This window comes from Gossypium raimondii, chromosome 8, assembly GCF_025698545.1.
Source record: "Gossypium raimondii isolate GPD5lz chromosome 8, ASM2569854v1, whole genome shotgun sequence".
In the NCBI taxonomy this organism is placed as follows: domain Eukaryota; kingdom Viridiplantae; phylum Streptophyta; class Magnoliopsida; order Malvales; family Malvaceae; genus Gossypium; species Gossypium raimondii.
In genome coordinates this window covers 1,322,839-1,345,801 of record NC_068572.1, presented here as the reverse complement: position 1 = coordinate 1,345,801, position 22,963 = coordinate 1,322,839, and the positions used below count along the sequence as shown (strand labels likewise).

General features: G+C 32.5%; 2 protein-coding genes and 2 pseudogenes across 2 annotated transcripts; 3 read left to right on the top strand and 1 right to left on the bottom strand.

The window, feature by feature from the left end:
* The first annotated feature begins 4,692 nt into the window (after positions 1-4,692).
* LOC105790109 (serine/threonine-protein kinase UCNL-like) lies at positions 4,693-6,262 on the top strand (annotated as a pseudogene).
* A 231-nt stretch (positions 6,263-6,493) lies between these two features.
* LOC128043096 (30S ribosomal protein S4, chloroplastic-like) lies at positions 6,494-7,820 on the top strand (annotated as a pseudogene).
* A 445-nt stretch (positions 7,821-8,265) lies between these two features.
* Positions 8,266-13,143, bottom strand: LOC105790108 (uncharacterized). Its single transcript, XM_012617526.2, is given in 9 exon segments — positions 8,266-8,795; positions 9,196-9,469; positions 9,555-9,861; positions 10,509-10,756; positions 10,880-11,179; positions 11,273-11,303; positions 11,306-11,328; positions 12,351-12,460; positions 12,706-13,143. Coding segments are annotated over 9 exon segments (1,932 nt in total). The 5' UTR covers positions 13,090-13,143; the 3' UTR covers positions 8,266-8,540.
* A 3,236-nt stretch (positions 13,144-16,379) lies between these two features.
* Positions 16,380-21,723, top strand: LOC105790107 (protein EMSY-LIKE 3). Its single transcript, XM_052634939.1, has 12 exons — positions 16,380-16,660; positions 16,746-16,838; positions 17,719-17,845; positions 18,293-18,501; positions 18,587-18,696; positions 18,798-19,035; positions 19,149-19,343; positions 19,421-19,489; positions 20,308-20,553; positions 20,642-20,710; positions 20,786-20,849; positions 21,256-21,723. The coding sequence occupies exons 3-12, from the start codon at positions 17,818-17,820 to the stop codon at positions 21,372-21,374; spliced, it is 1,347 nt and encodes a 448-aa protein (XP_052490899.1). The 5' UTR covers positions 16,380-16,660; positions 16,746-16,838; positions 17,719-17,817; the 3' UTR covers positions 21,375-21,723.
* Positions 21,724-22,963: the final 1,240 nt, after the last annotated feature.

The following is a 22,963-nucleotide window of genomic DNA, read 5'->3' as shown; positions in this document are numbered from 1 at the left end:
TTTCCATTTTAGGCCGGTTCTAACCTCTATCAACCCCTTGGTATCGTTCCTCCACGAGACTCATACATTGACGAATACAATGCATCGGATATTATTTATTTTCTAATTTTATTTTACTTTTGAACAATCTCATTATAGGTTCTGATCATATTTCTTCTTTTTGACACAATGCCTAGAACTACTCATAGTCCCTCTCCAACTCATAAAAAGGAGGATAATGCGCTTCAACGCGCTGGAACCCATATCCTCCTTCTGCATTAGCTACAATACCCATGTCAACCGAACTAAGACTCAATCGACTTTTTCTAATTTTATTTGATTTCATTTTTAACGAATTTAAATTATTAAATAATAATCCGAGCATAATAAATTACCATAATATCTTATCCAACCTACCAATTTATCAAACTAGACGAGAACCCCAATCTTTCTATAAGTCTAAAGTTAGTATTGGTGGATGCTTACATTTTCTCCGACCAAATGATGCCATTCAAGAATATATTATTTGAAACTTCAAAGAGGAAAAAAAGAAATTTGATTTAGGGTTTCATTAAGAAAGCTTGTAGGGGTGAAAAAGATAAGGCAAAAAGAAAATAGTAGAAAAAGATTTTGTGTATCCTAAAGTTGGGAAATATGGGGTTTCTAGGTTTTTTTTATCCTTTTCCAAAGAAATGTTTTTTTATATGCCACCATATGCCAAAGTTTAAAACCCCTTAAATAATCTTCTTTTTTTTTGGTCATAGCTAACTATCCTTTTAGGTAGGGACCAAGTAAGATTTTTTTTAGGGAGGGTCGAAATTAAATTATAATTTTTACGATAGTAAAATGTAATTTCATCATTTTAATAGCCTATATCTTTATAATTTCTAAATGATTGAATCAATTTTTGTCATTTTAGAGAGGTCAAAGTGTAATTTTATATTTACTAATTTAATATTCTAAAAATTTTAAAAGACCTAAATGAAAATTTTTCTATTTTAGAGGGACCTTACCAACCGATTTGAATTATGGTGATGGGTTTTGATTTACAAGATAAAAATAATAATTGTAATCTGAATAAAATCAAATTTTATTTTTATTAATTTATTTTTTAATACCAAACATTAAAAAGAAAAAGGATTTGATTTTTCTTGAAACGATAATGATTGAGAGTTAAATTTATTATTATATCAAAATATTAGAACTTACAAATCACAACTCTTTCTTTCCATAAATTATTCGTAAATTTTGATAAAATCTTAACTTAATTAGTATTATTATTGTATTTAGATGCCTAGTATCTTTTTTTTTTTATTTTGAACAATCTCATTATAAGTTCATTTTTGTTCTTTTTGACATAATGTCTAAAACTACTCATAGCCCCTCCTCAACCCATAAATTGGAGGATAATGCACTTCAGCACACTCGAATTCACGTCCTCCTACATTAACAACAATACCCATATCAATCAAGTTAATAATCAATATACCTGATATCTTTCAAATTAAGGGTTTATATATAATTTAAACCTATACATAAATAAGTGATTGAAGACAAAATTTTGCTTGTTTATAGCCTAATTAAGAGCTGTCTAAAGGCTTGACTTTTGTACAAAATATTGCATTATTTATGGCCATCCATCCTTTTAATTAAACCCTAAAAAATATTTGGGCATACAAAGAAAAGTTCCATATTTCCCTTAAATTGTGTGACATATTTTAAGCTTATATAACTCATAGTCTGTTGACCAAAACTCAACTTCTTAGTATTCTTTTTAATATTTTAGTTCAATACACTTGCTACCTAACTTTAATAATTAAAGTTTCATATTGGTTAAGTCTTAACTCGATTGACATTGATATTGTTGCCAGTACATGAAGATGTAGGTTTGATTGCGCTGGAGCGCATTATCCTCCAATTTAAGAGTTAGAGAGGAGTTATGGTTAGTTCTAAGCATTGTATAAAAAAAAAACAGATATAACCAGAACCTATAATAAGATTAATCCACTAATGTGGACCATGATATGGCCATTAACCGTGTTGACCAAATCAAAAAAATTGTAAACAATATTTAAATTATTAGAAAACATTAAAAATATTTAAAAATTCTAAAAAAGGAGAAAATTTATAAATAATTTATAAAATATTGTTTAAAATATTTAAAAATTTTAAAAATTTATTAAAATCATTAAACATTATTTAATTTTTGTTAAAATTATTAAAATTGGAAATAATCAACAAATCAAATTCTTCTTCTTCAATTTTCTCTAAAATTTCCAAAAGAATACAAGGAGATTTTCTATGTTGTCATCTACTTTCTTTTCTTGATTTATTCTGGCATTACTATTTACAAATCTGAGGTCTTGAAACAATAATAGCATATGATTCGATTAAAAGTTATGAAATTTCCGATTAAATTCTATTGGTTCACAATTTTAAATAATTTTACAACTTTTAATAAATATTTACAATTTTAAATAATTTTACAAAATTTAAATAATGTTTTATAATTTTTAATAAGATTTTTACAAATTTAAAATCTTTTTAACAGTATTTGATTTTTTAATAATTTAATTATTTTTTTTACAATTTTTATATATTTTTAAATACTTTATGCTGTTTTTAATAATTTTTACAATTTATTTATATGGTCATCACACAGTCAACGCGGGCAACGGCCATGTTATCGTCCACAATAGCGATCAATTGAGGATATGTGACATGTTCTGATTGGTTGCTATTTTTTTAACACCATTAACGATAAAGGTTAAAAAGTGTAACGGAATTATAATTTAGTTACTAAATCAAGATAAAAAAAATAAAAATGGGCTAATTTTTTCAAAAAAAATTATTTTTATAAAAAGATTATATGAAAATTTTAAAATACATAATTATTCTTTTCTTTAAATAAATATAATATTTTAATGTTTTTAATTAAATTAATGTCTGATATACATAAAATAGGAAGGTGACGACATTATTCGAATATGAACCCTACACGTGTGACAAAATATAAATTCATGATGGTACACGTTCACACGTGCTGTACTGTTCTTAGGTTGTGGGGCGCCACGTGTGAAATCCGTACAAATAGGAATGTTTTTATTCTCATTTTTATCCCAAACACGTGTGCCCTATTTTCTTTGCCAATTTGTTGTTTGTTTGGTAAGAAAAAGAAAAAGGGGGGCTATATCCACTTTAACCAACTCATTACACTCAAGACCTCTTAATTTCCATATGGGTGCCCATTGCAATTTTTTTATTTGTAATTTGAAGTAAAATTATTGTACTCTTTCGAACTTTAGAGACAATATTGTTGTGAGGAGTAATCTCGAACCCTGAACATAAATTGTAAAACAGACATGAAGAGTATAAAAAAATTTATTATACTCTCGTTGTATTAAAATATATATAATATTCATCACCATGGTGATTGTAAAAGTATTTATAGATCAAAAAATCCGAATTTATAATAAAATTATCTAAAACTCGAATTATATGTATTAGATATATTAAATTGAGCAAATAAATTTATTAAAAATATTATTTAAAAAATATTTTTATAGGGCAAGAGAGTAGAAGCGACACTAGAGGGGGCAATGAAGGGTCTCGCCTCCTAAAAAAATAAAAATTTTAGTTTCTTTAAAGTTCAAAAAATATAAATTAATAAGTGGTAAAATTACATTTTAGGCCTTAAAATATTATCTAAATTCACTATTGCAAGAGAGATTGGGTTAATCAAATTCAAAACCTTAGGCTTGATATTGATTATGTCATTTGAACAAAATAATAAAAATTAGGTGATTGAGGCAATTTACTATAAACAAAAATTAAAAAGGTTTTGGCTAATCCGCCAAACGTCCCTAAAATATCGTTAAGATTTTAAATAGGTCCCTAGAGTTCATAAATTTTAATTAATCTCTCAATTTTCAAAATTATATTAATTAACTTCCGTCACTCCATTAGTTATTTGGACATTAAATGTCGGTTTGGATCTAATGTGAAAAACATATGGATTAAATTATAAGAATGTGTATATCTTGCATAAATAATTTGGATCTAACATGATAAATATATTATTTTAACACGACCAATCCAAGCTATTCATGCAATAGGATGTGTTTACAATTTGATCCATTAAATTTAAATATGCTCCATATTAGATTAACGAAAAGACTTAATTTATACAATCGATGATTTAGAAACACAATTAAATTATTTTAAACATTATAAATTAATTTTAAAATCAAATTAAAATGTATGCTTTAATTTGAAAACTAACCCTTTTCTTTAATTCGCCCTACAGATATTCATAGGCCGAGTCGGGTCAGATTTTAATTTACATAAATACAAGTTATATAATATGTAAAAAATTTAAAAAAAAATATATTACAAAAATATAAATTGAGTCAAGTTGGGGTCAGGCCTTAAATGTTGAAACTTTAGTCTTTTTCTTTTTTTGCCCAAGGTTTCTAGAATTGGTCAGACCCACCGATTATCGGTCCGACCAATTCATCATGTTTAATTAAATAAATTATTAATAATTCATAAAAAAATTTAAAAATAAAGAAAAACAAATTCATATTTGGTGCACAAGTTCGAGCTTGGAAAAGTCTAAATTGCCCTAAGAAAAGGCCAAATAAAGGAACTTTCCACTAGTTTCTCATTGAGTCCACTATGCTTTCAATCATAATCCACCCTTAACGTAAGGAACCCAAGTCCCATGTTTTTCCACTAACACACAAAATCACACACTACATACAAAAAACCAAAATCAGACTATATATACCAATCCCCCCACGATCTAACATCATAGCTCCCCCCACCATTCTCATAGTCTCTTTTCACCTTTTTTTTTATTTCTTTTGGCTAAAAAATGGAGTATCCATCTTCAGCTTCAAATCCTTCACTACAATTGAATTTAGAAACCCTCAAAGCCATTAAAATCCTCGGTAAAGGAGCAACGGGCACTGTTTTTCTCGTCCACGACACCTCCATTGATCCCGCTGCTCGTTCCCCTTTTGCTCTTAAAGTCGTTCAAAGGTTCAACAATGGCGGAGACCGTCGAGCTCGTTGGGAAGTTGGGGTTTTGAAGATGGTTTCGGATCCTGACCCGACGCGAAACCACCCGTTTCTGCCACGTCTTTTGGGTTTTTTCGAAACCGATGAGTTCATCGGTTGGGCTGTACCTTATTGCCCCGGTGCTGATCTTAATGTACTTCGTCACCGTCAAAACGATGGCGTTTTTGCTATTTCTGTTATAAGGTTTTACTTGGCGGAGATCCTTTGTGCTCTGGAGCACCTTCATTCCATGGGGGTTGTTTATAGAGACCTGAAGCCTGAAAACGTACTTGTTCAACGGTCTGGTCACGTGACATTGACGGATTTTGACCTTTCACGTGGTTTAAAGAAGAAGCAATTGTCGGAAATCTTGGATTACCGGAAAAATTCGCCGGAAATCAATGTCCGACGTAAATGTCGGGTGAATTTTACTCAATGGATCACCGGTGTACCTTATAACAAAGCTTTGAAGAAACCGAAATCAGCTCGAGTTAGCCCAGTGAGTCGTCGGAAACTGAGTTTCTCGAATGGGGAATGTTCTAACTCGTTCGTTGGGACAGAAGAATACGTTTCACCCGAAGTTGTGCGAGGAGACGGTCATGAATTCGCCGTCGATTGGTGGGCTTTGGGTATATTAAGCTACGAGATGATGTACGGTACGACGCCGTTTAAAGGGAATAACCGCAAAGAAACGTTTAGAAATGTATTGGGTAAACAGCCTGAGTTCATGGGTCAACGTAACGGTTTGACTGATTTAATCGGACGGTTGTTACAAAAGGATCCGAAAATGAGACTTGGGTATCACGGCGGCGCGTGTGAGATTAAGGAACACCCGTTCTTCGAAGGGGTGAAGTGGGATATCTTGACGGAGGTTTTACGACCGCCGTTTATTCCGTCGGGAGATGACGCTGAGTTGATGGAGAACGTAACGGCTCGAGGGATAGATATAAGGGAATATTTCTGGAGTTTGAAGGCTTCGTTGTCAATGCCATATCGCCGTTACAGTCACCGTCATCGGAGTATAGACGGAGCGTTTCTTTCACCGAGTTCTAACGCGTGTGTGAGGGAGTTTGAGTGCACGTATATAAGCTAATTCATTTTTGATTTTTGGTTTTGTTATTACCTTTTTTTAATTTTTTATGCTATTAGTGTACATTAAATAAAGCCATTATAAATTGTAATAATAAACAATTGTTTATGCAAATATTATAATTTTGATTAATTTTATCATAAACTATAATCTATATTTTAAAATTTAAAGCATTCTAATTAAAATCTATTTAATATAATATTATATTAATCCGAAACACACTGATCAAATCTGCAAACACATTAATTTATTTATCTCATTAATATTTATACTACAACCCTTTAGTCGATTTCATTTCATTTAGTTGAGCTTTAATTTCGATTTATAAAATTTTAATAAAATTTAAATTAATAAAGAGTCCTTATGTCACGTTACTGAGGGCTTCGTTTCAAAAAAATACATCGTATAGAGGATTTACAGAGACTAACAAGTAAAAGACCTAGAACCGGAAGTAATCTTAGAAATCAATCGTGCCCCAATAAAAAATCTCAAATTTATGTTCGTTTTCAAGAAAAACAAAAATTACATTTTCATTATGGCCTTACAGAACGACAACCACTTAAATGCATTCGTATTACCAAAAAAACCAAAAAATCAATAGGTCAAGTTTTACTCCAGTTACTTGGAATGTGATTGAATAACATCCTTTTCCGATTAGGTATAGCTTCAACTATTCCTCAAGCCCATCAATTAGTTAACCATGGATATATTTTAGTTAATGAGCGTACACTAGATGTACAAAGTTATTGCTACAAATCCTAAAATATTATTTCAAAAAAAGATGAACAAAAATCTAAAATTCTAATTCAATATTATCTTGATCCATCCAGCAATGAAGAATTACTAAAACATTTAACCCTTCACATTACAGTACAAAATATTAATCAATCAAATAATAAATAGGCAATGGATTAGTTTGAAAATAAATGAATTGCTTGTATGCAAAGATATGAGTCGTTAAAAGATATTGTTTCTTAAATTTTATTGACATAATTCAAATTCAAATTATTCATGCTACAAGTACACATACTTTTACAATATTATTTACATATCTTAAATACGCTCCACGATAAATTCAAACTAGTATTTAACATCTTAGTTGACAGCTTTAGTATCTTAGTTAATAACTAAATTACTTTAATAATTCAATTAAAACATTTTGAAATCGAAAGATTAACTTAAAATTGAAACATTTATCAATACTTCTAGGGATGAAAAGAAAAAACTTGACAATAGTTTTCATTTTTCATCCTTTTGTGAAAGTATGTCATGAAACACTGATATTGTACCATAATATTTACTTACTTTCTAAATTCTATATAAATTCTAAAAATATAAAAAGAACCATTAAAAATAAATTCTTTAACCAAAAAAATTATAAAAAAGAACATTAAAAACAAATTCTTTAAACCAAATAGGTGATGATGATGCAGAGAATTGCCAATAAGGACGTTTGGGTCGGGGTCATTTCCGTTTTCATCCAGATGAATAAATAATACTAAAACAAGTTGAAAATAAATATGACCGACCTAAATCAAGCACTTCAAATGTTGACCTCGACCTTATTTTAAACAAATCTAAATTTTTTTTCCAAACTCAATATTTTTTTAAGCCCTCTAAAATTCTAAATTCTGAATGATCCTTCATATTTGAATATATAACCCTACCCTTTACCCTTGAACCAGTCTATTGCAACACCATCACTCATCATCTTCTAATCTAATTTGGGCCACCTCTTCATTGAATTTCATATATGAATACCGGATACATTACATACATACATACATACTTACATATATATATATATATATATCCAATAAGCATATCCATCTTTTTTATGTTTTTATGTATTAAGATCACATCTACGTATGCAATTATGCATCTCCGGATATACATCGGACACACATATCAAACACCTTAAAAAATCACATAAACTCAAAAGCAGCATAAATTTGATGCTTACTACACTAGTAAGATTGCCGATTAAGTCTTAGCTCGACTAGCATCAGCATTGTTGCTAGCGTAGAAGGATATGAGTTTGATCACGCTCAAACAAGTTTAATCCTCCTATTTATGAATTGAGGAGGATTTATAGGTAATTCTAGACATTAAATAAAAAATAAAAAAACACTAGGTAAGATTAAGAGTTAAATTCTAAATTTAATCCTTGCTTCTGTTGTTATACATACAACAAATGGGCTATATAGGTATCAGAAATAATGGCATGGTCAAAGCATAAACAAGCATACAACATAAAAGCCTAAAAGGGTATACAAGCACTACTAAAATTTATGATATAGGAGAGGAAAAGGGAAACAAAAATCTTTTCCACTATTATATACGAAGGTACAATCATTTTTTTCTTTTTTGGTATTTGTGATTTTTGTATAACGTACCTTAAGTGATAAACTCATGACGAACAGGATAGCATACACACACCAGGCCGATAAGCCCATGCTGGAGGCAAACGAGCATATTTTTCCATTCTCGGTTGTTCATCATATGGTCGCTCCATTACTTTAAGGAGCCTTCGGACTTCTTCGAAGTCGCCCATTTCAGCTGCATCGATGGCGCTCTGACATAAGTAGTTCCTGAGAACATATTTAGGGTTAACTGAGTTCATTGAAGCTTTCCTCTCCTCATCTGAGATGCCGCTCGCAACAAGCTGCAGTAAAAAAAAAAACGAGTTTGTGAGATTTCGGCTATGATTAATATGGAGGTAAAAGTACCATGGAAGCCCTCTAGAAGCCATATTATATTTTGCCTCCCTTTATTAAAAAAAGGACAAATTAGTCATTGTACATCAAATCAAAGAGCAAATTGGTTCTTTCTATTAAAAATTACATCAATTTGTATTGTTAAAAACTTACATGGTTGACCGAATAACCAGACAGGAACACATGACGTGTCGCGTGTACCTTATGCTGATATACACGAATCAATTTAACAACAAAAATTAATGAAAAATTTTAACAATAGAAATCCAATTTCTAATACAGGGCCTCCATGATACCTTTACCTTAATATCTATGTGCATATTCATATGAGGAAAAACCCAATTGTACCTCTTGAATGTAGGATTGTACCCAACTAGTCCACGCCTCCTTGCGTTCCTTGCCAATGTCTAGCAGAACAGCTTTCAGTGGCACCAATAACTCATCACCTGGAACGCTAGGATCTGCTTTGATATTGGAAAGTGCTCGAAAGAAGTTCGTGTAATCCACTTTATCAACAGCCAAATTACTAAGAAGTTTATTGACAAGCTGTTTATTGTATTTTTGGAGGCCAAGCTTTTGGCTCAGTATTGCTTGATAATCGTCCATAAATTTTGCCCCATACCTGTATAGCAGGACAACTTATTTGATTGTCTACAATGGAATACTTTAGTTTTATTGCAAAGAAAGAGAACACAAACCAGACATACCTTTCCATAGCATAATTTGCTTCTTGATCACTTATCAAGTTGGCAGTCATCAAAGTTGAGGCAAATTGTGCAATATTCCATAAGCCAATATCAGGCTGATTTGCAAAACAGTATCTTCTCCCAGGAAGATCTGTAACATTTGGTGTGTAACTCGGATCAAAAGCATCCAAAAATCCAAAAGGACCATAATCAATGGTGAGACCTAAAATACTCATGTTGTCCGTGTTCAGCACACCATGAGTAAAGCCAACTCCCTGCCATCTAGCAACCAAAGAGGCAGTACGCTCAGCAATCTCCACTGTCCATGCTGTACATAAACAAGAGTAGTAAATATTAGAATCGTTACCAATATGTGCAAAAGGCATACGCAAGACTTGACTAATTGTCTTCCTTCACCCCCAAAAAGGACACCAAAAAATTGCACAGCGGAGGAGCAAGAAAGCACTCATGTCTTCCACAACACAGTCAAATTCAATTCTCTATGTACCTACGTGGATTAGTTTACCTAATGCAAGACAATTCTCATCTGGTTTCGGCTTTCAAACCAAAATTTATGCTCCATGGATCAGAAGTGACAATTTTTTTTAACAAAGTGCTTCACAGTGACCCAGAAGCAAAGAGTGAAGCTATCCTGTCTCAATCACTTGCACAAATCGTGACACTAGTTAAAGGAGTGGACACGCCATTGGCCTAGATGCACAAGTCAGCACCATACAAGAAACCAGGCCTTTACTCAGTATGTTAAGTCAGTCATATGTTCTATGTTAACTTAGGGAAGAATCAGAATATCCTACAGCTTTTGAATGTAAAAGGGTTTAAAGCCAAAAGCAATAGGAAATCAAGTTCTCAGGGCCGCTAGATATTTTACCTATCCAAATTTTACTAGTACAACTTTCACTTTGTTCTTGACGTTTACACTTCATACAACGTGTGGGAACGAATCTTAATGTTTACCTGCATACTTGTTTGAAGTCAAATCCACAACTGATTGATCATTGTCACCAGTGCTAAAAGACAAGCTCTCACTTTTGCTCATGTTCTCAATGTGAGGGAAATGATGTCTGATGGCATAGTCTGCCAACGAACGTACAATACCAAGGTCCTCTCCTCCCCTTGAAGCATGTATTTGGAATGAACCAAACCGCAGAAAGGACTGGGAAACTCTGCAAACAACTGCACCAGGCTCATCCTTTGGATTGCCACTGCAGTAAAAAATGTAAAGAGTTATAATTGAAAATACACCCTACATAGTTATACATTGTATGCAAGAAATGTCTTGTCAGCCCGTGGTTATCTTAATAAAAAACAAAATCCAATGAACATACTCATAAAACATGTCCCGAGTTACAAATTTTCCTGTAGTCACAAGACAAAGAGCGCGAGTAGTTGGAATTCCTAGAAAATGCATTGCTTCACTGCAAAGATATTCACGGATGCTACTCCGTAAAACTGCAAGCCCATCCGCAAATCGACTGTATGGCGTCTTCCCAGCTCCTTTAAGCTGCAGTTCCCACCTTTCTAATTTCGAATTCATTATCTCCCCAAGAGTAATGGCACGGCCGTCACCCAGTTGACCAGCCCATGTGCCAAACTGATGTCCTCCATAACATTGAGCATATGGCACCCTGTCATAGGAAATATCAAAGAGGACCAAATGGAGAGTGACTAAGGAAGTAGCAGAAAGTAATTTGTAAAAAGAACAGAAGACAAATACTTACGCTCCTGCCAAGGGAGAGGCCCCAGAAAATTTAAGGGAAAATCTGGTCTTTCAAATCTGCAACACCGATAAAGAGCTGTACGGTTAATCCCATGGATAACATGATGCAATGCGGGAATACATAAAAAGGAAGTAAATAACAATCAAAACCAAGGCATGAAAGATAAATTTCTCAAGATTATGTGCATTGAATTAATCCTACAGAGAATTTTCTTGATAGGATAATATATTAGGTCTTACAATGCAAAGCTGATGAGTGAATGATCATAGTTTATCTTATTTCCATGCATACATGACAAGATGCCCTAAACTTATTCAAAATAATCCTATTCATAAGGCGTTTCCAATCTAATCCTTCTATAGGATTATGTATCCTATATATGGCAATTAATCCATCTCACTTTCAAATTCTATTATCAGAAAATTAGAGATGATGACACAGATAGCACAAAATAAGAAGCCATTTCAAACACAAAACAAGCTTTAAAAACAAAACATGAACTTCAATGTTTGTACAGAAAAATATCAAAATACCAGACACATATAGAAATAGCATGACATCTCCATAAATCATTGGCACATGATCACTGTTAGCTTTGCAAATTTATCCCCGGTCTCCCCCTCCCTTCCCCTTCATCAATTATTTCATACAAATGTTGAAATTTGAACATTCCAAGGGAATTTTTTATTTTTTTTTAAATACTACATCTAGCAGTTTCAATGATAAACAGATATGAAATACAACCCAAGTTCCCACATGCAAGTTCAGTGTAGTCATGGCGTGCCCCTGGGAGCAAAGGCAGTGCCAGACACTGTTATCGCTTCAAGAGCCAAAATTTGATGCCCATTTGATGAGGCTAGAAGTAATTTAGACCCTAGCGCTTGTTTTTAGGGTTTAATGAGTAGAAAGGCATGCCCGAGAAAATATCTCTTCGTTTCAGCTTCATTTTTCTTTAATTTAAAACTGGTTGAACTTACTTCTAGGGTCTAAATACGGAATACAGATTTCCCTGATGCCCATCACCATTCATCCTTCATTCGCTGCTATGTTTTGAAATCCAATGTAAAGCAATACTTACTCTTTGGGATCCAAATCAAGCAAATCAGCCACTGAATCTGACCAGGCAACAAGCTTAGGATTCTCTACTTCAGCTGACGGCAAAACTTTTGTATAACATGCATGGAAAACCTACAAAATCACCATAAAACTTAGAAAAAATAAAAATAAAAATCTAATACGAAACGTTGATATTCCTCGCTAGTTAACTAAAAAATTGCAGTTTGAAATAATAAAACAGTTTAGGCAAAAGAAAAACTAACAGAATCACAAAAAAAATAAATACATAACACTTTCAACAAATTTCAATTCAACCGAGAAAAAAATAAGAAGCATAAAACTAAAAACATGAAAAAATAAAATAGTAGAAATCAAACCTGACGTGGAATTGAATCGCTTATAGGGTCACCAGGCAGTTCTCTAACGAATGAATGGTCCCAATTAAGATCTTCAAGGCTCAATTTACCATTATTCTTCTTATTTTCATTGTTCATATTATTATTATTACTGATATCATGTTCTCTTAAGCTTTGGTTTTTCAAACCGTCGGCGACGGAGTCAACGGAGACGGAGGAGGAAGAGGAGGGATCCGGTGAAGTCGAGTCCATGCGAAGGTTGCCGCCGGTGGACACGTGGCATGCGAGGGAAGGGTAAAAAGGGGATTTAGTGGCAGAAGGAAGGAAAGGACGGAGGCAAAGGGAAGTGATAGAGGAAGAAGAGAGTGAGAAGAGCGGTGTCTTTGGAGAGAAATGAAATCTCATTTTCCTTTTTTCCTTTTTTTTATTTTTTTTCCTTTTAAAATTTTGAGAGAAGGTAAAGAGGTGTGTTGATTGTTGGTCTAATGGATATACGTAACCTTACTATCCAACCAAGTCTTTCACACGTGTGAAATTTTGAAATTTTGCGTTTTTATTCTTATATTTTTTATTTTATTAGGTAATATTTTTGCGTTTAAAATAAGGTAAATTCCACTTAAGGTCACTAAACTATTGGTATGTTTATGTTTTGATCATACAATTTCAAAAAGTTACAAAAGAATATTTAATTATTCGAAGTTTTTTACTTTAGTCACTGAACTATTAAAAAAATTAGTTTTTTTTTTAAATTTAATTAGCGAGCTCCAAGTGACGATTCAACAACTAATATGGCGGATCAATACCCAACAACGAGTAGGAAAACATGCCTTAGATCCAAGTCCCAACAACGAGTAGGAAAACATGCCTTAGATCCAAGTTAATCTAACGGTCAATTTTGGATATTGAAAAAGAAAGTTGTTTGAATTTTTGTTAGTAGATTCGTAACGTTCAAATTTACTTTTTAATGAAAAAAATGAACCGTAAAAGAGAAATGAAGAAAAATTTTTGATTGATGCAAACAGTGTGAATGGAGAATGCCATACAACAGTGATTTTAATATCCCAATGACTTAAATGGAAATTTTCAAATAGTTGAGCGACCATTTTGTAACTTTTTAAAGTTAAGTTATCAAAACGTAAATTTACTGATAGTTTAGTTACCTCGAGTGTAAGTTACCCTTAAAGTAAAGATAATTAAAATTTGGGGCTTGAATTTGGCAACTAGATCTATTTTGGTCTTATACTTTTTGTGATTCATTTTTGTATTCGAACTTGACATCTAGATATATTTCGGTCCTAAACTTGAAAATTATTAAAGTTTGATAATGTGGCATTCCGAGATTGTGTCACATCATCATTTGAATTTTAAAATATTTATATAATATTTCAAGTGACGAAGTGGTACAATCCTAGAGTGTCACGTATAGTATTTTAATAACTGGACTAGTAGTCAAACCAATCAGACCATTGGTTATTGATTCAATCGGTTTGTTTTGTTCAGTTGCTAAACTAATAAAAATTCACAAATATATATTAAACTGATTCAACCTGTTCAACTATAAATTTTTGTCCAAGTTTTCCATTTTTTATTAGTTTTGAGCAGTTTTTAATTCAATCGGTTCAACTCATTTATCTGAAGTTCGGACCAGTATATTAATTGGTTCTCTGTCCCATCGAGCCAACTAACTAATTAATATTGTTCCAAAAATATTGGTCACATCATCAAATTTTGACCGAATCTAAGTTCAATGACCAAAATGGATTTAATTAACACATTCATGTACCAATGTGAAAGAAAATGATACGAGTACCAAAATAGAGCTAATTGCTAAGATAATGGCCACAAGTTAGATCATCTATTTAGAATACATGCACCAAAAAGTGTTTTACATTTTTGTAAAACAAATGGTATAAGCACTTCTGTAGCCCCTCTTAAATTTCATATTGAATTATTGAGGTAAAAGGACATCTTCGGACATTCTCAATTTTGAAATTGAGTAAATTGGTCCATCTAAAAAAATCAGAGTAATTTAATCCCTATTAATTTTGAAAGTGAGCAATTAAGGACAATTAACCGCGACACTAATATATTCAGTACATAATTTTAATTGGTATAACAATAAATTTAGTTTGCGATGTTTACATGTTTTGCACTAATATATTCAGTACATAATTTTAATTGGTATAACAATAAATTTAGTTTGCGATGTTTACATGTTTTGTCAAATTGGTCTAGATTCTAAAAAATTAAACAAGTTCAACTTCAACATTTTACACATTTATACAAACGTTGCTAGCTAAAATTTGTTAAATCATTACTAAATTGACAAAATGTTTAAACTTTGAGGTCTAAATTTGTTATTATACCAATCATATTTATGCATAACAAAACATTAACGTTGCAATTAATTATTCTTAACTGCTCACTTTCAAAATTGACAGGGGTTAAATTGTTCCATTTTTTTAGAGAAATAAATTTGCTCAATTTCGAATTTGAGAGAGACTCGAGAGGTCTTTTTACCAATAATTGACCCCTGATTAAAAGATTGAAATAATTAAATCTCTGTTAATTTTGAAAATGAGCAATAAAAGGCAATTTACTCACGACATTAATGTTTTCCATGAATTGTACATAATTTTGACTAGTATAATAACAAATTTAGCCATTAATGTTTACATACTTTATGTAAATGTTTACAGAATGTGCAAGCGTTGTAGGCCAATTTTGTTAAATCAAGACCTAAATGATAAAACATGTAAACTGTAAAGGCTAATTTTGTTATTAAACTAATAAAAATATGCACAATTGACGAAAAATATTAACCGCAATTAATTATCCTTAATTGCTCGCTTTTAAAATTGACATGGATTAAATTACACAATGCATTAAAGTTGTAACAACTAAACCCTTCCATTTGTCCAAATAATAAGCTCGAGTATTAAATATACCATTCATATTTTAAACATTTTCATACATATTATATGTATAATTTATATCAACATACTAACAAACAGATGACGTCATTAGAATTTAAGATAACTACTTTTAGCTTGATTGGCATCTGGAAATATAAATTCGAGCGTATTTAAATGTGTTTTCTTATCCAATTTAAGAAATCCGAGGTAAATCATTAATTTTATCATTCCAAAACATTATATTTTATATAAAAAGTAGAAAAATCCATGCACATATTTAGATTCAACCCAATACGTTATAATATTACTATCTCAATATTATCATTCCAAGACAAAATTTATATATTATTTTTTATAATTTTGTTAATTTAAAATTTAAATCATATTTTTTATATTCGACGATCGGTATAATGAATTAATACTTGTAAATGAGTAGAAGAACAAACCTTATAATTAAAAAAAATTGAATTGTAGAAAAGAATGAAAGCTTTCATTTTGTGCTGGCGGTACGAATAAAAAAGGTCATACAACAATAATTTTAACAGTTGAGTGACGTAAGTGAAAACTTTTAAATAGTTCAGTGACTATTTTGTAACATTTTGAAGTTAAGTAACCAAAATATAAACGGACTAATAGTTTAATGACTTTGGTTCTAGTTTGTCCAAATTGTATTTTATCAAAACGACATTAATTATGGTCGTAAAGGGCGGAACTCAAAATGAATTATTAACTAAAAAAATTAAAAAAAGATTTCAAGTCCGCGTTGTTTCTCTCTCCTCTCTCAAACACACGCACTCTCTCTCTCTCTTTCTCTCTCTTTCGCAATCCAAACCAAATCTCGTCACACAAATTTTTTTTCACTCTCTAAACCCTAGTTTCATCCCTAATTTTCATCTCCAAATCTTTCCTTAAATTCGTTAAATCTCAATATTTGCTCGAATTTCAAGCAGAATTTGAATTTTCGCATCGGAGTTTCGCCCTTGACCGAACGTGTTCGGTTTCGAATTGACTTTTTCTTTCGCGAGCTTATTTTGCTTGGGATTCGAAGAACTTTTATCCGAGTAAGTTTCGTATTTTTTGGTGGTGTTGGAGCTTCTCGGATTTTAGCTATTGGAAGAGATTCGTTGAATTTTATTGGTCTCGCAGCTTGTTTGAAGTGAATTTTGGTTGAAAATTGAGAAATGTTTGGTGAAATAATTTGCTTTCCATCCTTGGAATAGGAGGCGTTGGATAGAAAAGGTAAGTTTGTAAGATTTTGTGATTTTCTTTCGAGTAATTATAGGAGCGTAGTTTTGTGAATTTAGGGTTTGTCTTCGATGAACTTGACGTGAAATTGATTTTTTTTTAGTTTTATGGCGGTGGGCCTGGTTAAAAAATTGTAAAGCTTGATTACAGTAGAAAGTTTGTATCTTTGAATTTATGTTCTTTAGTTAAGATCATACTTTTGGGAATTAGGGTTTTTGTTTCAACGAATTTGCTTGAATTTATGTTTCTTTGGTTATTGGCTATTTTCCTTTTTGCTTCATGAAAAGCAAGTTGCTATAGAGTTTAAGTAATAAAAAGCAAAATCATCAATTATCAAATGGCTAAAATACAATGCCAATCCTAATATAATTGTTCTATGCTAAAGTAAAAAATTACGTGTTTCTTCAAAAAGAGTTAAATTTGTAATGTTTCAAAATGTTATTTAATTCCATTTCCAAAGGTGCTTATACAAGCCAAAAAAAAGGAGTAGACTAGAAATAGTTACAATTAATTGATACCTCAATTATTTGCATATTAATGCATAATTAGGAGCGAAGGCAAACTCATTAGGCTGAAACCTCATCAATTTAACTCGTTGAACAGTGAAAGCACTATGGCTTTTGGACAGAGAGAAGGAAAAGTATGACAGTGGTGACAAGTAGCTGGTTTGAAGTAAAAAGTTAGACTTATAATTTCTATGCTCGATATTTTCAGTGCATACTTTAAGGATCTTGCGTTCAGCTGGCACAATCAATTGTTACTAATTGTTGTAGCACCAAGATTTGGAATAGGGAGTTTATAGCTAGTTTAGCTGATTGATGTTTTCATTTAGCTGAATTTATGACTATTTTGGGTTTTTATTGATTGTTTCCAGGTATCTTTCTCAACAATTTGGTACCTTGATTCTGTTTCTTCTATTGGACCAAAGGGTTTTCATAGCATTTAGTCAAGATTGAATTTTGAAGGAGCTGTCATGGACTATGCGCTTTCTGATAGCAGTGGTGAGTTGAGTTCAAAAGTTCTATTTCAGTTTGTCTTTATTTTTCCTTGTAAATTTGATGATTTGTGAGATTAAAAGAACTTGGTTCATTAGCTTGGTTGGCTTTCCTTGGGGACCTTGTCTAATATTGAGCAAGTATCTAGGGTTATGAAACCTGCTTTTCAATCTAATGTTAGCTTGTATTCACAAAAGGCTGAAGCTCCCTTTTGCTCGCAAATCTGTTTCTCTTTCTCCATGTTGCTACGTCATTTGAAGTGTTCTAAAATGTTTATTAATGAGTGATTTCAAGAAACAATTTAACAGCTTGTAACTTTATGAAAGTTTTTGTATCTCAGATTTCTTTTGGTAATAAGAGGTAGATTATTCCTTCTGAACCCTTGCATAGATCTTCTGGCATCCTGGAAACTTAACTTAAATAATGAATCTTTCTGAGCTGACACAACTGCAGGAACAGATGATGACCTTCCTCCTTCACATCAGAATAGGTTTCAAAGAGGGGGTCGCACTGCTGCTGGGAATGGAAGATCAGCAGTTGCAGGTTCCACTCCTTTGCCTCGAATGCATGGCGACATGGAAACTCAAATCCATCTCATTGAGCAGGAAGCATACTGTTCAGTCTTACGGGCCTTTAAAGCTCAGTCAGATGCTTTAACTTGGGTATCGTAACTATTCAATATTTTTTTCCATTGAAGCTTATATCAGTTGTTTTAAAGCTATTGACCAAATATGTTGTCCCTCTCAGGAGAAGGAAAGTTTAATTACTGAACTCAGAAAGGAGTTGAGAGTATCAGATGAGGAACATAGGGAGCTTCTATTGAGGGTTAATGCTGAAGACATCATCCGTAGGATAAGGTCTGATTATATGAATGCCATGCTCTGCTGAGCAACTTTTATTAATGATTTCTGGTTATCCCTGAATTGTAACGGGAACTATGATCAATTATTACTGTTAGGGAGTGGAGAACCATGAGTGGGCTCCAGCCTGGAATGCTTAGTACCAGTCAGCCTCTTCATGACCCTTTACCTAGTCCAAGTGTATCAGGATCACGGAAGAAGCAAAAAACATCACAATCTGTAGCTTCATTATCTATGGGTGCACCATCTCCTGCATTACATCCATCTATGCAACCATCTTCATCGGCCTTGAGACGGGGTCCTCCCCCAGGAGCAAAGAGCAAGAAGTCAAAATCAGTGAGTTAATTTATTTCAAATGACATAAGAAACGTTAATGATTGAGATAGCATATTCTATTTCTATTTCTCCCACTTACTGCTTATGCATCTTTTGCTGCATCCTCAATGCAGTCGACACAGTACCCTTCCACAGGTCTTCCCGGAAGGCCACAGCCTCCTAATCGTACTTCTTCAGGGGCCTTTGCAACAAATGAACCTGCTGAAGCAGCACCATACGATCCATTAATTGGAAGGAAAGTTTGGACCAGGTGGCCCGAAGATAACCATTTCTATGAGGCTGTTATAACAGACTATAACGCAGCTGAGGTATATTTCACTGTCAATAATACTATAAGCTGTTAATTAACGGAGCTCTTTATAATCCCATGTCTCAATATTGATAGGGGCGGCATGCTTTGGTTTATGATATTAATACGGCAGATGAAACCTGGGAATGGGTCAATCTCAAAGAGGTAGAATTGTTGTATCTTAATGCTATTTCATACATTACATTGTTGCTTTTATGATCTGATTTACCTTTATTTAACATGTCACATACCTTTTCTAACAAATCAACTCTTAAGGTTGTTGCATGTGTTTCTTAGTAACCTTTACGCCATTTATCAGATATTGCTGAATTTATGTGTTTGCCATCCTTGCCTCTTGAACCCTTATTTTTTGAGAGATATGCTTTATATCTCAGAGTTACATCTTTGGTCAAGCATATGTGATTTTCATGAATATGCTGCCAGTTTGCCTAGAATTGTAAATTAAGGAGGTTCCCAAGTGACTGTTGCAAATATATATTATCTACTAATATGAATTAGGATCATGTATTACTGTACTGTATGACCAAGTTATTGTTCCAATCTCCCTATAAATAACTATATTGAAGTTCCGTTACCAACCATTTTTGTCTACCATCTGCATATCTTGACAATTTGCTCCCAATAAACAGTTGTGCATTGCATTTATAGGATAGGGTCCATGTTTGAACTGTTGTATTTATGTCACTAACTCCTATAAATCAAACTTTGGGCTTATATTATTGCATGCTGAATTGGTAATTTTGATAATTGTGACATTTCTCATTTTTGTTACTCCCTAGGTTCTCTTTTACCATCTGTTCGTACTTTTTACTACTTGATGCTCAGAGAGCAGTAAGAAAAATAAAAATGGTACTTTATTTGTCCAGTCCTTTTTGATCATGGAGTACAAGATTAGAAAAAAGGTCCTTTGGATTATACTTTCCTGTCACCCACTGATTTGTTATATGTGTGTACGATGGCAGATATCTCCTGAAGACATTAAATGGGAAGGTGAAGATCCTGGAATATCCCGTAGAGGTGGTCGCCCAGGACAAGGCCATGGGGTTAAGAAGTCCATGTCTCGTGGTGGCGGGGTTGCCGGAGCAGGAAGAGGTAGGGGGAGTCTAAAGGGTCAGGCCAAAAAGGATTTTCCTTCGAAGCAAAATGGTGTTGGAAAAAAGGTTTTGGGTGATATTGAGATACTTCATACAGATACTCTAATTAAGGAGGTATAATAGATATTGGAAGATCATCTATTAGACTGTGATCGTCCCATGTGGTTTCTCCTCTTTTACTAATTGTGTAAATTTTCAATAGGTGGAAAAAGTGTTTGGCGCTAGCCATCCTGATCCCATAGAGATTGAGAAAGCAAAGAAAGTGCTGAAAGTAAGTATAGCCGTTGTCTTATTTTGTTCTACCTTAAGCTATTGCAGCAATCGTGATGGATATTTGTCATTGTAGGAACATGAACAAGCCCTAGTTGATGCAATTGCGAGGCTTGAAGAGGCATCTGATGATGAAAGCGGTAATAACTAATTATGTATAATCATGATATACGATAATAGTAAAAATAAGAATGCATCATCATCTGTTGTATAATATGATTGTAGCTTTTGGATGCTCAATTTACCTGTGCCGAAGGTGTACATTTTTCCAATTAATTATTGTTTTCCTCATTGCGATTCTCATTATTAGAATACAATGATACGGATTTCAAACAAGGGAGGGTACTGCATGTATTCCGTAGCTTCTTTTTAAGTCTCTCATTGTTGAACATTTTACTTCTGTTCCTGCAACTTCAACAACAGCATCAAGAAAACGGATTGACGTGTTTAAAGCCATGTAGCTCAAAACAGTGAATTTTTATAACTATATTTGTGAAAAAATAACGGCATTTGTTATTTTTATTTATTTGTTTGGCTTAAAACCAGATGGAGAGCATCGATTCTCACAAGGTCAATCAATGGATCAAGAAAGAGCATGGAGAAAACGGCAATACGATGAGATGGGTGAAGGTAGGATGATTGAAGGGTCCGATGGCAATAAATGACTCGGCCGATGAGAGATAGTCAGCAAAGCAAGAATTGGGAGGGGTTAACGACTTGTGATTTTAGCCGCAGCTTTTGTATATCCAGTAGCAGTAGCAACAACAACAGCAGTAGCAGCGTCGTCCACTTCGAGTGCTTGTATCTTGTTTTATCCTTTTGACCTTATACCAAGCTAAGGTAAATGACCTATCTTTTTAGTTTATCCGGTTCATCGGATTTAGTTTTATTGTAACTTTAATTTAAAACTCTAATCTAGGGAAATGCTTGTATTATGAATCTTTTAGATGCTTAGCTCATATATGCCTGACCGTTTTAGATGTTTTTTAAGTTATTCATTTTGTTTGCTTTGTACTTTCTCCTTATTTATTCTGGTTTGCAACCAAGTGAAGTAGGATCCATTATTTTCGGTTTGACCCGACAGCACCGAGACAATTGGTCTAATTTTCTCGAAATTACATATATATACGTATGTGTGTGCGTGTAAAAATCAGCATAAGCTGTTTTGTGCTCGTATATCTATCCCGAATTCCCATTGCAGAAGAGTTTCGGTTAATGTTAGTTTCAAGAATTTTTCGAGTCCTCAACATTTGGTCTGGGAATTTTTATGCTCTTGGCTAAACTCTGATTGTGTAACAGACAGAGCCTCTACAAATGTACATTCAAAGACGAAATGAAAGCCATCTTTTTAGTTTGGAAATGGCTGCTGAGCTTAGGGTTCAATTCAAAGAGTTAAATATTTTGGGGTGATTCTCTTGTGGATATTGGGGTGGGAAGGTATTGACTGTTGAGTATTTTGGATTTAGCAGAATGTTTTACCAAAATTTGAATTTAATCTTTTTAAATTTTATGAAGTATATATGACTTTTTTGTGTTTTGTTAATGTCTTTAAAATTTTAATAATTAATTTTTTATTTAAAAAAAGTAAAATGGCTAAAATTATCTAAATAAATTAAGGTTAAAGTAAAAATAAAATGACTGAAGCTATAATTTTAATTGAGTGAATCACTGCAGATCTATTCGATATATACCAAAATTGGCGGCCCATGTGGTTGAGATTAGTTAAAAGGTGGTAAATGCATATTCAAGAAAATTTTATAGTTTCTACACCATTAGCGATTAAATTATTGACCAAAATAAAAGTTATAATTTGGTTATTCAATTAATCGAAAGTTATTATTTAAGTTACTTCAAGTAATGGATCAATATTTATTAACAAGGAGGGTATACTTTAAATTTAAGTCGATTTAATGATTAATGTCGAAGAATAGAAAAAAATTGTTTAAATTTTAATTTATAAATTCATGATGTCCAAAGCTGTTTTATAAAAAAATTAAACTGTAAAAGAGGAGTTTTTAGTTGGTGCAAATAATGCATATGGAGGAAACAGTATAACATCAATTTTAACAGCCAATAAGTTAAATAAAAATTTTGAATTTAATGATCAAATTATAATTATTTAATTAAGTAATTAAAATAAAAACTTCAAATGGTTTAATGATTAAAAGTGTAGTTTATCCAAATTTATATTAGCAGTAATAATTAATAGTGGATTAATTAACAATGCAAGATTAAATTAAGTTGAAGTGCAACA